Source organism: Schistocerca gregaria, chromosome 6 (genome assembly GCF_023897955.1).
Source record: "Schistocerca gregaria isolate iqSchGreg1 chromosome 6, iqSchGreg1.2, whole genome shotgun sequence".
NCBI classification, from domain to species: Eukaryota; Metazoa; Arthropoda; class Insecta; order Orthoptera; family Acrididae; genus Schistocerca; species Schistocerca gregaria.
In genome coordinates, this window is record NC_064925.1 from 42,340,281 (window position 1) to 42,359,076 (window position 18,796).

The window sequence follows — 18,796 nt, forward strand, 5'->3', positions numbered from 1 at the left end:
TAGTCTAAGAAAACCCTCGTGTGCATCCCACAGAATCAGCTATGCTGGTAGCAGCCTCTAATGAGTAGTGTACACCTATTTGTGGGCCCTTCAGTTCTTAACCCTGTTACGTTATTCTGGGAGGTGACAGACTAGCTTGTGACACAATTTTGCAGTCTCTGGTAGTTGCCTCCCTCTCAACTTCTTAGTTTCAGCACATTGAACTTCTTGGCTAGGGGATATCTGTAACACCCAGACTATTCCCTGGTTCCTGTTTCCCTCCATAGGGACTCCCAAATCTACCACTGACTCATCACTCACGATCAATTGTACAAGTGGTTGATAGATCCTCATAGTTCCACTGATTTTTTCTACCCCTTCAGTCAGTTGCAGTTCTGTCATTCAGTTGTTAAGGAAAGTTTAAATATAGCCTTTATTTTTACAGATGTGTAACTTGTGCAATCCCCAGGACTAAATGGCAGGAAGTTTGATGATTGTTTTACTAACTCTTCGGTAAATTTCCTGTTTGGTGGAAAATATGAGAAACAAACCAATAGAGTGCACTATTTCCCATTGTGACAAATCTTCATACCTGGAGAAAATGTAGTAGAATTTTGGGGAACGCTGTATCGTTAGACACCCTCCCTCCCCCCCTCGCCCTCAGGCACTCTTACAAGGATTACTTGCATGAATGGCTGCTAAATACATAAAAACAACTTTGAAAAAAAATCAAGAAAGTTTTCTTTTATTAGCTGTCACTCCAGTCACTCGTTCACATTGCACATCTTAAGGAACTTTCAGCTCACAATCATCAGTCCTTTTGCGCTGTCCATCGTTTGTCCACAACCCCTCTTTTTCTGGCAGTCTCTACGCTGCAGTAGCACAATCCATTATTAGTTTCACAGTTTTTTAATTTTCACTTCCATGTCAGTTCTCTAGGTAGGAGCAGGGATGGACTCATTACTCAAGGTACTTGTGTAGGTTACAATTAAGGTCACATCAGGTATGAATATATCAAAAGTATTCACATATATTACCCTATACTATTAGCATATTTACAAGCAAAATTAAGCATCTCTAAAGTGTACAGATTTAGCTATATACAGATTAAAGTCAAAGAACAAAACTAAATTATATATGTATCCATTCATTTTGATTAATATTTCAGTATATTCCCCTATACATTATATTTGAACTCACCGGATCTCATTTAACTCTTTATCATATCAAATAAATTCACAGACTGTTGATTGTCACACCACCTTGTAATAACAAACTTTTTACAAAATGTCTTTTGTCACAGTGCAATTTGTCCATTTAGTAACACATGTACATCTACCATTGTCCATTTGTTCATCTCATTAGCAAATTCATAAAATAATTGCTATGCCTGTAATTCTCAAAGAACCACTCACAAATCAAATACAGGGTATAACTACAATAATTGGTCAATCACTATTATAGGAAAGTCAAATTTAGTACACAGTTTACGTTTTCAAATTATTCCTCAAATAATGTCACTCAATAGTCATATTACATACAGAAAACTTATACTACAGAGAATGGATAGTATTTTCAGTAAGAGATAACTTAACTACAGGTTTATAGATGAGTAAAAGATGTAGCATCCGAAAACAAAAAGAAGAAAATAGAATGGTACCTAGCTCGGAGACCTAGTGCTCGCCACACACTTGACTCAAAGGTGTGTCCTCATGAGGGCATTTTCATCATCTCATTTTTTCTTGGTGTTAAACAGTTACTCCATACGGTTTGACATAATTTGGTTTGTGAGGTTTTAGATTAAGTCTACATTCATAGTCTTTCACTTTCCCAGGTTTCTCACTAAACACACCTTTGTATTCCCTCAGCAAACTACCTAAGTGATCTGTCTGTTCTTTTTTTAGACTTCCAGCTTCTTTTAGTTTGGTGGCCACTAATTCAGCATACTTGTCTTCACTGCATTCTTCTTCATTGTCTTCCTCGTTAACATCAGTATTTTCATTTGCACAAATCACTCTTCTAATTTGTAAAATTGTTCTCTACCCAATTATGGATGATTAGTTCAGTCACATGTGTTGCATCTGTCTTTGGGATGGTAAGCATTAACTTTTTGTTATTCCAGTCAAAATCCACATTTATTCCTTGTATACAGTTCATTCTGAACAAAATATTTTCATTGAGGTCAGGTACTACAAAATATCCTTGGTTATACTGTACATCATTAATTGTGAAAGATATTGGGGCTTGCCTGTTTACAACTTGCCTATGCCTACCAGTTCCTCCCTTAATTTTGATTCCAATGACAGGATATTCTTAAAGTTAGCACTGTGTCTTATGTTGTCTCTAAATTTTTCAGAAATGGCACAGACAGGACTACCCATGTCTAAGAGGCAAACTCCCTCATAATTTGCAGCTTTTATACGTATATATGGGCAACCCAAAACTATTTTCTTCCTGCTTTCCTCATCTTCATGCAGCAAATCACCCTCAGTCTCTCTAAAGTCCAAGTCATTTATACCATTTTTTTTTCTGCACAATTTCTCTTACTTGTCTGAATTTTTATTAGAGCTACATCAGATGATTGCTTGATGTCATGTCCCTCATTTACACACTGTTTACTTTTCCTGTAACTGATCTCACTGTAAGCCTGTTGGTTGGTTCTATGTTCCCAGTTGGAATGCAGTTCTTCACAAATAATCTTGATGACCCTTTGTACTGTGTCGTCATCATCACTATAACACTTAAAAGTATCCCATAAAGTTTCTATCAAACAATGGAAAATCCAGGATGAAATGTGACAAGATGAGAGAAGGGAAGCTGCTACTCACCATATAGTGGAGATGCTGAGTCGCGATAGGCACAATAAAAAGATTCACACAATCATAGATTTCGACCATTAAGGTCTTTGTCAGCAGTAGACACACACGCGCGCCCACACACACACACACACACACACACACACACACACACACACACACACAAACACACACAAAAATTGCACACACATCTGCAGTCTCAGAGAGCTGAAACTACACTGTGAGCAGCAGCATCAGTGCATGATGGGAGTGGCGATTGGGTGGGGGTGAGGAGGAGGCTGGGGCGGGGAGGCAGAGAAATAGTATGGTGGGAGTGGCGGACAGTGAAGTGTTGCAGTTTAGACAGGGGGTAGGAGAGAAGGTGCGAAGGGGGGAGGGGGTAAGTAGCAGAAAGGAGAGAAATAAAAATAAAAGAAATTAAAAGACTGGGTGTGGTGGTGAAATGACGACTGTGTAGTGCTGGAATGGGACAGAGAGGGGGCTGGATAGGTGAGGACAGTGACTAACAAAGGTTGAGTCCTGGAGGGTTACGGGAATGTAGGATGTATTGCAGGGAAAGTTCCCACCTGTGAATTCAGAAAAGCTGATGTTGGTGGGAAGGATCCATATGGCACAAGCTGTGAAGCAGTCATTGAGATGAGGGGTATTATGTTTGGCAGCGTCTTCAGCAACAGGGTGGTCCACTTGTTTTTTGGCCACAGTTTGTCAGTGGCAGTTCATGCGGACAGACAGCTTGTTGGTTGTCATGCCTACATAGAATGCAGCACATTTTTTTGGTAACAGCGTAGCTTGTAGATCACATGACTGGTTTCAAAGGTAGCCCCGCCTTTGATGTGATAGGTAATGTTAGTGACTGCACTGGAGTAAGTGGTGGTAGGAGAATGTATGGGACAGGTCTTGCATCTAGGTCTATTACAAGGGTATGTGTCATGAGGTAAGGGATTGGGAGCAGGGGTTGTGTAAGGGTGGACAAGTATATTGTGTAGGTTTGGTGGTTGGCGAAATACCTTGGTAGGAGGGGTGGGGAAGATAGTGGGTAGGACATTTCTCATTTCAGGGCACAATGAGAGGTAATCGAAACCCTGGCAGACAATGTAATTCAATTGCTCCAGTCCTGGATGGTACTGAGTTATGAGGGGAATGCTCCTCTGTGGCCGGACTGTGGACTTTGGGAGGTGGTGGGAGACTGGAAAGATAAGTCATGGGGGATCTGTTTTTGTACAGGGATGGGAGGATAATTACAGTCAGTGAAGGCTTCACTGAGACCCTCGGTATATTTAGAGAGGGGCTGTTCATCACTGCAGATGCGACGACCACGGGTAGCTAAACTGTACGGAAGGGAAACACATGTATAATTCAAAGTATTTTCTATCGTTGGCCACTACTTTCTCCCATCTTTCAGGCAGTGTACGAATCCTGTGTCGAATTTTCACCTTTTAAAGCGATCCAAGAATTGATCCAATTTGTGACTTCTTCACAAGATTGGAATTGTTGGTAAGCCAGGCCATGCGCCGTTGACCTAAACAGGTGATAGTCAGAGGGAGCAATGTCTGGAGAATACAGCGGGTGGGGTAGGACTTCCCATTTTAATGTTTCCAAGTACATTTTGACCTCTTTTTGCAACATGGGGTCAAGCAGTGTTGTGCAGCAAAATCACTTTATTGTGCCTCTCGCTGTATTGTGGCCGTTTGTCTTTTGATGTTGTGCTCAAATGTATTAATTGTGTTTGATAATGAGCACCTGTGATTGTTTCACCTGGTTTTAACATCTCATAGTACACGATGCCGAACTGGTCCCACAAAATGCAGAGCACGGTCTTGGAGCCGTGAATATTCGGTTTAGCCATTGATGTGGAAGTATGGCCGGTATATCCCCATCCCCATGATTTTTTGCATTTAGGGTTATCATAATGAACCCATTTTTCATCCTTGATCACAATGCGATGCAGAAATCCCCTCTGTTTTTACCTCTGAAGCAACTGTTCACAAACACACAAATGCCATTCAACATCTCTTGGTTTCAGTTGACACGGGACCCATGTTCCTTCTTTCTGAATCACACCCATAACCTTGAGACATTTTGAAATGGCTTGCTGTGTCACTCCCACTAATTGTGCCAATTCTTCTTGAGTTTGACGCGAGTCTTCACTCAGCAATGTCTCCAATTCTGCATCTTTGAAAACATTTTCTCTTCCACCACTATGCTGTTCTATGACATTCAAATCACCATTCTTGAAGCATTGAAACCACTCACATCATGTTCTTTCACTAATGGCATCCTTACCATACATACTTGAGAGCACTTAATGAGATTCAGCCACTGTTTTCTTCATACTGAAACAAAACAGTAACACCTCCTGCAAATGACGAGAATTAGGCTTGGACTGACTTTTTCAATCAAGAACAACTTTATGATGCAGACACAATCGACTAATGTATGAATGAGGTTACATTGACCGAGGTCCAAGCCAACTGTCTGAAGTCTGCGATCTGTTTCTTTCGACTGCTACTTACCGTTGTCGCCACCTATCGGCAAATGGCAGAAGCAAAGTTTTACACCTTGTAATATAAATATATTTTAATAATTAAAAATTATTCACTTTTTTCTAATTTACTTTCTGTTTTTACTTTTTTTACTTTCTTTTAAAAATTACTCTGTTTACTACAGCCAATAAACTGTAGGCATGTCTTTACATCCAGTTGCTTAACAATTCATATCATTGAGCTCGAGGAAGAAAATGAATGTTCCAGTGATAAAATACAAGATTTGTGTTTTGCATGTTCAGTTGTGTCTCAACATCATTGTGCTTCCTGGTAGGCATACCTCAGTTTTTGGAAATCCATTTTTGCCTGTGGATACCTTCCTTTTCCCACTTGTATCGTTATACTTATTATTATACTTTTATTTCATCATACTCCATTTTTACAAATTGTCAGATAAATTGACCACCTTGTGCCTTCATTTAAAATGCGTTTCCCTGTTACACATCTATCTTTTCTTCTAGAGAACAAGTAACTCATTTTGATTATTCATTACTTGAGTTAATTAAATTAAGTCCATTTATTATTTAGAACAGCTTGCAATTTTATTTTGAGTAACTTTATAAGAGAAGGATTTGTTTTAGTAAAAAGTTTGTATGAGTATGTGCCTTTTTACTTCACAGGTGTGCAGAGAAGGAGCATGGGTGGAAAATAAAGGGGCTCTGTTAACATTCCACTATCGCGAGACACCTATGCACTTGCGGTCTGAAATGGTTGCACAAGCTCAGACTCTGATTGAGCAGGCAGGATTCAAAGCTAGATCTGCCCACTGCGCAATCGAAACAAAGCCTCCAGTACAGTGGAACAAAGGACGAGCATCTCTTTATATTCTGCGAACTGCCTTTGGAGTTGATTGGAGTGAACGAATCCGTATAATTTACGCTGGTGATGATGTTACTGATGAAGATGCCATGGAGGTATGTACCTACCATTTAGAGCCAATTGATTTTTGTCAAATTAAGGGAAGGGGCTAAAGGGTGAGTATTTTTGTACGGAATGGCACAAATGCTTCATCATATTTTAATCTAAAATCTGTTGTTGTTGTATAGCAAGTTGTGCATTCTACACTTGCCAGGTCAAAATACACACATCACGAAGAAATAATTTCTCATTTTGAAGAACCATTAAAAATAACTACCCTTATTGCAAAGGTTGGTATCTGTTAGGCACAGTACAATTCCAGGTGGAACACCCTCCCCTTGGTGTAGTCTTTGACTTGTCTTTCCAAGCAATTTGTATGAGGATGTACAGTTTAGGTACACTCTAAATTATTGTGCAATTCGGCCTTTTTGTTGTGTAGAAATTATAGCCAGAGATGGGAGAAATGATAAGTGACAGAAAAAATCGCAGGACCAGCTTCATCTGTTAATATTCTTAATCACTTTGAGTTTACCCTTCAAAACTAACCATGGAGCAATGTAAAGTATCTTGCTCTTTGTTTGTCGGTCCACAATTGCACTTCTTCAGCTTGGTCTTGCTTAGAACACTAGACTCACATCAGCAGGACTGACAAGGGGAAGGTCTCAGATACATCCAACCGATTTGGCTCAAATTTGGCAGGTCACTTGTGTACAGCCTAAAATGAAGGAATCTAAGATATTTTGCGTCAACACTCCCGCGTTTTTGAGAAGATCACCCCTAAAGGTTATGACAAGCAATCGACTCGAAATTCGCGGTATCGATAGATAATTATAAATAGAGCATTTTTCATCATCAAGTAAGGGATCCGAAAATGCATACTTTCCCAGAAATCGAGGTAAGAAACTTTTACTACTGCCACTTCTGTACCTACATGGTGAAAGCTTTTTCGCTGGCAGCACCGATAGCGCAACGGCCAAAGTAACTGGCTGGGAATCGGAGAACCCAGGTTCGAGTCTCGAAGAAACCTAGCGGATATTCTTCTTTTCATTTGTATTTTTCCATATCTCAATTGATAGGGATAGGAGGGTTAATAAGGTAAGTAAATCAATAAAGAATTATGATAATGATAATAATAAGGTAGGAAAATAAATTCCTCTAACCTCTTGGGATAGTCAACAACTAAAATGTTACTCCATGTCACTTTACAACGGATCTTCCAGTCACTGTTACGTGTCCTCACTTTTCTTCGAACAACTAAATGGATGGTACTTGTCATATAAACATTCGAAACAAATATACTCACGGCACCAAGAACATCCAAATGAATGCAGTCTTTCAACAGCTACACTGTTCCTTCCGAAGAGTCGGCAGAAAACAAACTTGGTTTATATTTAAAAATATGTCTTTTTTGGGAATTAATTTTGATGCATACCACGCATAAGATATCATTACCTTGAAAAATCTGTGCTGAAAGTTGGTTATGAATTATACTGTGAATCTTTATTGCATCTGTGCATTTGTGCAATTCCTGCTGGGTTTCCAAAAGCACACTGTAATTCTGAAGCCTGGAAATAGTTTTTAACCTTGCGATAGAAATAAACATCACTCGGCTAACACACAGGTGTGCAGTTTGGCGGTATTACTTTTACTGTGCACGTTGGCTGACCCTCGCCATCTATAAACATTGTGTCATATATTGTAGTATTAATTTTTCCACTCCAGGAATCCAATATTAGACAAAACTTGTTATTAGAAACGTATGGTTTTAAAGCGTTCTCAATATATCTTCTGTAAATCGCTTTCGTCAGCAGGCAACGTAAACATTTTTCAACGAGTCGGATAAACGATTGACCTCTTCTATAACCCGAGGACAAAATGTAACATTCGTTTCTTGTAAACACAGAAAAACGTTAGACAACACTTTTCCAGAGGTTGTGATGGCATATTTCGCCGTGTACGAATGTGTTAGTTTGTTTTTACTACCAACTGTGACAAGGGTTCGTTCTTCTCCCTTGTGCGACAACGTGCGTCGAATGTTCACTCCTATTTGATCAGTGTTGATCACGTAATCACGATTAAAACCAGTCATAAGTGACGCCATTTGTGTGCTGAAAATCTACTATATTTTGTACCTCCTTATGAGAGACATATTTAGTGACATGCCGACGACAAATCTTATACTCTGTTTTGAAATTTCTTGCCCAAGATAATGATGCAGCAAATGTAAAATCCTTGTTGGCCGTATATTGTAGCGCTGCACCTGCAGCCCACTCCTGAAGTATTCTCGTTCTTACATTCTTGTTACGACAACGAGATTCGACAAATCGGTCGTATGTCCACTTATTTATTGCCTGGTATTTGTCGTATCTTGTCCCTCCTTTAACAATATCACTTTCCCACAATTTCAAGTCTTCCTTCCTTTTCAGGGCTGTTGTTGCTCCATTCTTTTGCAGTGTTTGCAAGTTCCAGTTTGTCTGATTCCTGGCTAGCGCTACCGCCTTTACTTTTACTTCAAGGGGTATAGCGCCGTAGTTCAGTCATTTAGTAACCGGTTTTTAATACTCATTGGCAACAGATGAAGCACTTATTCCCAGAGACATGGAGATTTCCAAAGTGTTATCACCATTTTGCGATTCATTTGTCAGGATATCTTCCACTCAATCTGTTGTGGTTGGCAGGGGTAGTAAAGGAGGCCGAAATGCACGCATCTCAGCTCACGCAGGCTGGTGTGAGGTCTGGAACATGACAAGAGAATTAGAATTGAGAAAAACGGACGTAGCTGGTTGAATACTTAACTTTAATTCATTCATGGAGAACGTCGCTCCTTATGGTACATGATTCACAATATCAATAGTACGGATACTGGCGCCTTGCTAGGTTGTAGCAAATAACATAGCTGAAGGCTATGCTAACTATCGTCTCGGCAAATGAGAGCATAGAAGTCAGTGAATCATCGCTAGCAAAGTCAGCTATTCAACTGGGCTGAGTGCTAGGAAGTCTCTCCAGACCTACCGTGTGGCGGCGCTCGGTCTGCAATCATTGATAGTGGCGACACGCGGGTCCGACGTATACTACCGGACCGCGGCTGATTTAAAGGCTACCACCTACCAAGTGTGGTGTCTGGGTGTCTGGCGGTGACACCACACAATCACCTTCTGATTAATCTTCATGGTATAGTACTTCAGTATCAACAGAAGTCATTTCGTTCGTCAGCTCCAAAAATCGCTCGATGATAGCTGCTCCTACAATCTGGAACGCCGAGAAACAGAACTGCCTGCTTCCGGTAGTGCATTGATAATACATCTCTCTTGCAACAATTTTACAAACCAAAACATGGCATCGGTAACTTCGCGCTTGCCATCGTCTGTGACAGGCTCCCAATTACATGTTACAGCACTAGTTGAAGGGTGTATATCCTCCATTATTCAGATTATGCACCTGAAAGATATGACACAACAAACAATAACTAGTTACAACGGCATAAACAGACAATCTAATTAGTACACACTACATACAGTACTCGTCATATGTTACTTACGGAAGAACACTGTATTCATTCGCAAAATGTATTTCAAAAGACACATTAACGATGGAAAAATCCCTACATGTATTCGTGAGGTTCGCTGCAGCCTAATAATGGAAAGCAACTCTTTCCGATTAACTTCTATAAGGCTCGTGCTGGACACCTTCCCTCTTCCAGGTTCACAACTATGATATGACGAAGAGGCAACTGGGACAACATAACTCTCTCCACGTGCTTTCTGTCCCATGCCTCGCTGTAAACAAGCATTGCGCGGTTGGCTATCTGTGATCCCTCGTGAGGAATTCGCAGCACTCTTACTTGGAGTTGTTTTCATGTGGCAAGGCTTAAAATCTTAATACTTTACTAGCTCACGGCGTTTGGGAAATTAGTTTGCCCACCTTATTATTATCATTCCTTATTGATTACTTATCTTATGAACCCTCCTATCCCCTATCAATTGAGATATGGAAAAACACAAAGGAAAATTTGAACATCCGCTAGGTTTCTTCGAGATTCGGACCCAGGTTTTCCGATTCCCAGCCAGTTACCTTAGCCGTTGCACTATAGGCGCTGTCGGTGAAAGGCTTTTACTATGTGAGTACAGAAGTGACAGATGTTTCTTTCCTCGATTTCTGGAAAAGTTTGCGTTTGCAGACTCCATACCTGATGATGAAAAATGCTCTATTTACAATTATCTGCATATCCCTCCAATTTTGAGTCGATTGCTCATCATAACCTTTAGGGGTGATCTTCTCAAAAACGCAGAGGTGTTGACCCAAAATATCTTAGAGTCCTTCGTTTTAGGTTGTACACAAGCGACCTGCCAAATTTGAGCTGAATCAGTTGGCTGTGTCTGAGGCCTTCCCCTTGTGAGATCAAATCCTTGTTGAGCCATTCTGCTGTAAAATTAGTTCTGTTTCTCTTAACATTAAATGCCAGGTCAGTTCTGTGGATTAGGCTGTTAAAAATGAAAAATTTTGTTTATTAATGTTGTTGCACTGGGAAAGTGAGTGTGAGAGTTTAGAGACTCAGCATTTGTGATGGACTGCAGAACAATCCTACAGGTACTGAGATATGTTTTGTGTAAGGATGGGAAGATAAGATAGATAAATGAAGGCTCATACTAAAGCATATAAATAGTCATTTTTCCCTTTCTCCATTTGTGGAACAGGAAAAGGAATGACTAACAGTAGTACAGAGTACCTTCCACAATGCACCGTATTGATAGCCTGTTGAGTATACATTTAGATGTAGATGATGATATAAATGAATGTATTCACATTAATGTCAACATTTTAGAAGTACTTTCTTCTTTTTTCCTGTCAATATTGCTGAAATGGTGGTGAGCTGACACTAATGCAGAGAGCACTTACATCTAAAATACCTATGCTGTGAACGTAAACTAGGACCATCATATACCACTGTAGGTGCCTAGAGCCACAAAGAACACAGTAGAAAGCAATGCTCAAAAGCAAATACTCCATCCCCATAATTTGTATTCACTCAGTGGTTTTCAGATGCATTTAGCCCCCAACTTGTATGGGCTGTATGTTGGCTGTGTCAATCAATTTCTGTGAGTGGAAGGTGAGATGTGGAAGTGTGCTGTCGCAACACTGCATGCGTCATACTCAAGTTGATGATCAGCAAATTGAACAGTTAACCATAATAATTAAGAAAAGTTATTAGTTGGAAACTTGTTAGTTAGTACAGTTATTTATTACACTCAGAACGCTGGAAACCACTTAATGATGGGAGTATCTATATGGGAGGTATTCGAGTTTTAATTCAGCGAGTCTAACAGAAATTAGTCAGGGGTGGCTGGAGTGCAAGGAGGCCAAATAGTGCATAGGTATTCGAGTTTTAATTCAGCGAGTCTAACAGAAATTAGTCAGGGGTGGCTGGAGTGCAAGGAGGCCAAATAGTGCATCTGGGGGCAGGCTGGGTGGCAGTCCCAAATAATACCAGTTAGCATGAAGGGCAAAGCAAGTGGGGTCTGAAAGGGAAGGAGCAGGTGCAGAGATCCTGAAAAAGAAGCCGAAGTTACAGTTAAGAGGTAGTTGATGGAAGTGTACCTCACTTCACTTTGCTATCTGTGAACAAGTCCATCAGTGGACCTAACTCAAGGGAAAAGTGGTCCACCTTACATTTTACTGTGGTGGACAGTAAAGAATTCACAGTATTTATTAATGTGAAGTTTAGAGTTGTCTCCATGTTAGAAAACCATAGAGAATGATATTAATTACAAGCAAAGTTAATGTTTGGCAAACTGTAGTGTGTGGCATCACGGCCATCAAGAGTGAGGAGAAAGGGGGGGGGGGGGGGGGGTGATTTATCATTGTTAGAGAGACGAAACTTAGCATTGTTGGTCTATCAGGATTGCAGGATAAGTTTTGCTAATGAACATACTGTGCTAGTAATGTTGTCCAAGGAAAGTAGCACAGGCAGTGAACTTTAAGACTGGGTTTGTAAGAAACTGCTTAGATGCAAGTAGTGGATGAACAAAGCTTATGGTGTGTGTACTCCTGAGTGCGAATGTAGGTTGGACGTGGCCTACTGACAAGCTGTTAACCACTCAAATGTTGTTTTATTGTTATTTCTGATGACCCTTTGGTCACAATTTGCAATTTGTGGAATTTGCTGGCTTGGGGAATATTTAATTATTTCTAGGTTTCCAAACTGCAGTGGCAAGTTGTGATAAGTCCCATGTGGCAGAAAGTATTATTTCCATCTCCCCAATATAAATTAGCTGTGTTGTGGCATTTATGAAACATAAATTCTTAACTGAGTGAAGTCGTTTTGTATGGCCTTTGTGCCACTGGTATCAGTGCATGGACGTTACACAGTATCTGTGAATTCTGATGAGCACCATCTTTGATGTAATTACTAATGTACAACCACTTATTTTGAGGACATTGGGCCTCCACAATATAGATAACTTCCGCCACAATTAGTTTCTCTTTATAGGTATTTGTATCAAGTTCCCCAAGTGTGGTTGTGTCAAAAACTTACCAAGGCAGATTTCACATGCTGAAACACAGCCTACTGATAACTGCACTAGAGGTAAATATGACTGTTTTCACAGTTGGCAAAGTGAGACTGCCTGCCCGGGATGCAGTACTAAAAGGTACATCAGTGTCTATATAGTGCCATACACCCCTGTACACTACCTCTTACTGTAACAAGGTGATATGACCAACAGTAAGTTGTAGATTAGGATTTGACATTCTAGTTTCTCTCTAAGATGGCTGATGTACGAGGGCTGCCCAAAAAACAAAAAACAGATTACATTGTAGTATTAAAAAAAATCGGTAAAAATGAAGTCTTATTGATTTTGAAAGCAACACACAAATTCTACTTTTCTGCAGATCAGTGTCATCATCAAAGTGCTGTGTTAACGAGCTGGGTCCTCATTGTTGGAAACAGATGGTACTCACTGGGAGCAAAGTCCGGACTGTACAGTGGATGAGGAAACACCTCACACTTCTCGAATGCGATTGTCTGTGTGTGGTCAAGTGTTGTTATGCAAAAACAAAATTTCTGAACTCTGCTTTCCTTTGTGCTTATTTTGCAATGGTTTGGTGCAGGAAATTCGTGGAAAACTAAACAAGAGCTCTGTCATAGTGAAACGGCAGTCTTCTTGAATCTTCTCATTGATTTTTGTGACTGTTTCATCAGTCAGAATACTCGGCCACCCACCCCACTCTTCATTGTGAACATTAGTTCAGCCACTTTTAAACTTGGTGTGCCATTGGCACACTTCACTTTCAGTGATTAAATTCTCTCTGTATACTTCATACAGTTACTCATAAATATCAACTGGTTTATGATTTTCTGCCAACAAAAATCTTACTACTGACCACACTTCACAACTCATAGTATTTTCTGTTGTGGCACACATTTAAAAATTCTATTGTGAAATACTTTGAAAGGCATGAACCTCACACTATCACAGCCAGATGCCAATTGAACGGCCAAATGCTTGTACAATAGTGTACCCCCCACCCCATGCTAGCCCCATCCATTGTTATTGCATGCAAAAACGTAATCTGCTTCCGGGATAGCCCTTGTACTTGTGTTGTATTCATCAGCACCACATTTGTTAGATTCAGAGCAAAAATTAATCTGACCATGAGAGGATATTAGAAATGTTTCAGGGAGAGGTTCATTCAGCGAGGACCAAATGACTTTGTTAAAAATTCACTATCCTCTTTCTTTCTGAAGAATACAGTGACGTATTATTAGTGCCTTGTTTACATTGTACCCATTCCTTGCGAAGGAGGTTATTGCAGTCAACAGTGATGTCATGTTGGAGTTGTTTTCTTTTCCTGATGCACTCATATTTGATGTAATTGAAACTCCAAAACACAGTAAACTAAGTATGCATTGTTATCCTGTGATACTGTGTTCGTTTGTTTGCATAATGTAAAGCTTACTTCAGAAATAATTCATTTGACTTTTTTGCCACACAGTATATAAGAGACACAGTGCTGAGATTGTAGCAGTGCTCATTCCAAATGAATTACTATCAAAAGAGGGATTCTTAGGAGCGCTGCCAATCTTACACAGTCAGATTTGGCAGTCTGATGCAATCAACGTAAACTGCCAGTTGAAAATTTGGCTTAGTTGCAGCTTACCTACACGCATATCACCAGTTGTGTGAAAACTGTAGAAAACAGTCAGTTATCTGCTGGCAGTGTTTATGCATTCTCACAGTCAGCTGTTGAATGTGAAGTGGCATTGGAAAAGTGGCACACATTGCTTGAGCGGAAACATCTCAGAAAAGGTGGAGAAGTGACCTAATTCCCCATACCCACCCTTTATGTTCTCCTCTATAATATCTTGACAGCAATATCTTGCTCACAATACATTCGAAAATCTTACGTTTTATTTTGAATACATTGGACAGCCAAGTTTGATCTAAGAGGTGTCAGGTCACAGTATTTGCATCGTGACTTCTCATCAGTAAAGGTGTAACTCGGCAAGAATGTTCAGAAGCGGTTACACATTCATCTCCTCCTATGCATTCAGCTCCATACTAATACATGTTATTTGAGAACTTGTGGTAGTTCAGTGAAGTGATAAGTGAATTACATCTCCCTTTGTTGAAGTACAATACCTTAATAAGCATTATCTTCAAACAAATGTCACGCATGGCCTGGAGGTCCTATGGGACAGAAAAGCCATCCTAAAACTTATAAAAGCTATTATATTCAATACTTTTGAGTTCTGCCTGGGCTTTTGGTGCCAATAAACCATCCTTTCTACATCTACACATACATCAATACTCTTACGCATGCACCATACCACTACTAGTTATTTTCGTTCTTGTTCCACCTGCAAATAGAATCACGCAGAAGTAGCTGTCTATATGCCTTCATATGATTTCTAATTTCTCGTATCTTATGTTTGTGGTCCTTTCGCGCAATGTATGGTGGAGGCAATGGAATCATTCTGCAGTCAGCTTCAAATACCGGTTCTCTTAATTTTCTCAATAGTGTTCCTCAAAAAGAATCCCTCCAGGCATTGTCATTTGAGTTCCCAAAGCATCTCCGTTACACTTGTGTTTTGTTTGAACCTACCAATAACAAATGTAGGATCCTGCCTGCGAATTTCTTCAATAATGTCTTCCTTTAATCCGATCTGGTAAAGATCCAAAACACTAAAGTAGTAGTCAAGAATAGGTCACACTAGCATCCTATAGGCTGTCACCTTTACAGATGAACCATGAACCACACTTTCCTAAAATTCCCCCAATACACCGAAGTCAACCATTCATCTTTCCTACCACAATTCTCATATGCTCATTCCCCCCCCCCTCCCTCTGCTGGCCCGGGGTTAGAATAGGTCTGAGGTGTTCCTGCTTGTCGTAAGAGGCGACTAAAAGGAGTCTCACACATTTCGGCCATTTTTCAAAATTTTCCTCAAGAGCAAGCCAGTTGGGAAAGGTGCCTTACAAGGTGCATAGTGTCTGTCATGCACTGAGACCTCTCGCATCCTTCGTCAATGTGGATCTGCAGTTCTGCTAGTTCTCCAGCTGTTGGATGAGGTCACCCTCCTGGGTGCATTTTCCTCCATCCTCTGTGCAGTATCACTGTCTGTGCTGTTGATATTGATATCCAACACATTAGCCAGTCTGTTGTGGTGGGGCTGCTATGTACCGTGTCGGTTGTAGATGCATGACAACAGGGATTGCTCTGCAGATGCCTGCACTGTTAACTCCCCACGTATGTCAAGGAGTAGATGCCCATCACATCACCCTGGAGCATTGGGACTCCTAGCAATGGCAGTCTTGCCAGGTGGCCTTTGCTGTAGCTGGGTGGCACCCATGGGGAGGGCCCATGGTCGGAGTATGTGGCATCAGGGTGGATGACACACCATGAAGCATAGTACATCATCTTTTGTTGGTGGTCAGACACCAGCAGTCTCTAAGCGGTCAAGGTCTAACTTTTAACTTAATGCTAAGAAATACGACCCCAAATTGTCCCCCACCCCCTCCCCTGACCACACTGTGGGAGGATTGCCAGGTGAGGATGGCAGCGAAGCTTATTCAGCCCGGTTTCTCGTATGTACAAAAGTTGGGGAATCTTTCTTGTCAGTTTTTTGTGGAGCATTTAGGGAACAAGCTTGGTGAGGTGGAGGGCTTGTCCAAAATGTGGTCAGGGTCGGTCTTGATCAAAACAGCATCCCCTGCTCAATCACGAGCACTACTCGGCTGTGACAGGCTGGGGGATGTTTCTGTTTCCAGCACACCTCATAAGAGCTTAAATATGGTCCAGGGACCTTTGTTTGCAGTCTGACAATGAGCTACACACCAGTTTAGAGTGGCGAGGTGTCCATTTCGTCTGGCGCAACCACCGGGGTTTGAGCGATAATCAGGTTGCCACTGGTGCCTTGATCTTGGCCTACAAGGGAGACACATGACCCGAGAAGATCAGAGTGATGGTCTACTGCTGTGATGTAAAGCCATATATTCCTCCCCCGATGCAGTGCTTTAAGTGCTGGAAGTTCAGCCATATATTCCTCCCCCGATGCGGTGCTTTAAGTGCTGGAAGTTCAGCCACATGTCTTCCCACTGTACTTCTAGTGCCACCTGTCGGGATTGTGGACATCCATCACATCCCAATACTCCCTGTGCCACACCTCTCATCTATGTCAGTTATGGAGAACACCATTCGCCTTGCTCGCCAGACAGCAGGATTCTCCAGAAAGAAAGAAAAATAATGGAATACAAGACCCTGGACCAACTAATCTACACTGAGGCTAAGAGAAAATATTAGAGGCTACATCCAGTGCATATGACGTCAACCTAAGCCGCTGCTACGACAGCGGTTCTACCATCTTCTGTTCCACTGCGTACAGTTGGCTCTCAGAGCTGTCACACTCCACCTGGCCCCTTGATGGTGGGAGGCACTTCCCTCCCTGTTGCTCCTGCACAAACTACATCAGGAGCAACCCTCCCCCCCCCCCCCCTCCCTCCTCCCTCCTCCCTGCCCGCCACCCATCAGGGACGTCAGTCCCCACTTCGCAACCACGCAGCCAGAGAAGCATAAGTCTTCTTCGGCTCCTCTCACCAGGAAGGGATCCCTTGGGTCAGTCCCTTCCCAGGTTCCTACCAGTGGCAAAGCTGACACCCGCCAGTGGCAGAAGCCATCACAGGGAGCAGGTCGTAGGGATTCGCTGTCCTCCTCAGTCTCTGAAACTGAATCAGTGAAGCTCTCCCAGCTGGACAAACCTAAGGAACAGCAAGAGAAACCTAAAAAGGAAAAGACCCCCAAGAACCAAGGCACTGCAGTGGGGCCCACACCACCACTAGCTACCAGCTCTGTGTCTGAGGATGAAATGGAAATTCTGGTGTCTGCCGAGGACCTAGATGTCGCTGCACCCTCAGACACAATGGATGTCAATCGCACGGGTACTCATCTGGTGGCAGGAGGTGACCCTGAGACGTAGGCTGCCTCATCGAGTGTTCCATGCCTTCCCAGTCTCACGATTACGTAATCCTACAGTGGAATTGTGGTGGTATTTTTACACCACCTGGCTGAGCTATGGCAACTGTTAAGCTTTACACTTGCTTTCTGCATTACACTCCAGAAAACCTGGTTCCCGGCAATGCGGACCCCTGCCCTTCGTGGCTACGAGAGATATTGCAGGAACTGTAGTGACTAAAATAGTGTCAGGTGGAGTTTGTGATTATTTCCTGAACCCAGTATGTAGTGAACCTGTGCCCCTTCAAACACCTCTTGAAGCGGTGGCTGTCAGGATAATCTTCCTCCAGATAGTGCAGTACCTCTGAACGTATTGCCACTCTGATTGATCAACTCCCTAAAACTTTCTTACTTTTGGGAGATTTTAATGCACATAACCCCTTGTAGGTTAGCATCATGCTTACTGGTCGAGGTAGGGAAGTCGAAAATTTACTGTCACAACTCGACCTCTGCCTCTTAAAGTACAGGTGCCCCCACACATTTCAGTGTGGCACATGGCACATATTCAGCCATTGATCTCTCAGTTTACAGTCCGGGCCTTCCCACATCTATCCATTGGAGAGCACATGATGACCTGTGTGGTAGTGATGACTTCCCAATTTTCCTGTCACTCCCCTGGCATCATGCCCACGGACACCTACCTAGATGGGCTTTAAACAAGGCAGACTGGGAAGCATTCACCTCCGCTCTCACCTCTGAATCTCCCCCACATGGTGCCATTGATGTTGTCGTTGAGCAGGTCACTACAACGATCATTTCTGTGGTGGAAACGCAATCCCTTGTTTTTTTTAGGGTGCTCTGGCAAGAGACAGTCCCTTGGTGGTTGCCAGAAGTTGCTGAGGCAATTAAAAAGTGTTGGTGAGCACTACAGTGACATAAGCAGCACCCTTCCCTAGAGCACTTATTAGCCTTTAAGCGGCTCTGTGCCTGCATTCGCCAGCTTCTAAAATGATGAAAACAGGTGTGTTAGAAGAGGTACATGTCGATCATTGGGTGTCATACATCACCTTCCCAAGTCTGGACAAAGATCAGATGTCTTTTTGGGTACCAGACCCCAGCAGGTGTCCCTGGCATTAACATAAATGGCGTGTT

General features: G+C 41.9%; 1 protein-coding gene across 2 annotated transcripts in view; it reads left to right on the top strand.

The window, feature by feature from the left end:
* LOC126278676 (uncharacterized) overlaps nt 1–18,796 on the top strand; it is a 251,338-nt gene that overhangs the window by 223,667 nt on the left and 8,875 nt on the right. For both annotated transcript variants that reach the window (XM_049978916.1, XM_049978917.1), the window contains exon 14: nt 5,959–6,252. In XM_049978916.1, the coding sequence (XP_049834873.1) occupies nt 5,959–6,252 (294 nt within the window). The remainder of the gene's footprint in view (nt 1–5,958; nt 6,253–18,796) is intronic.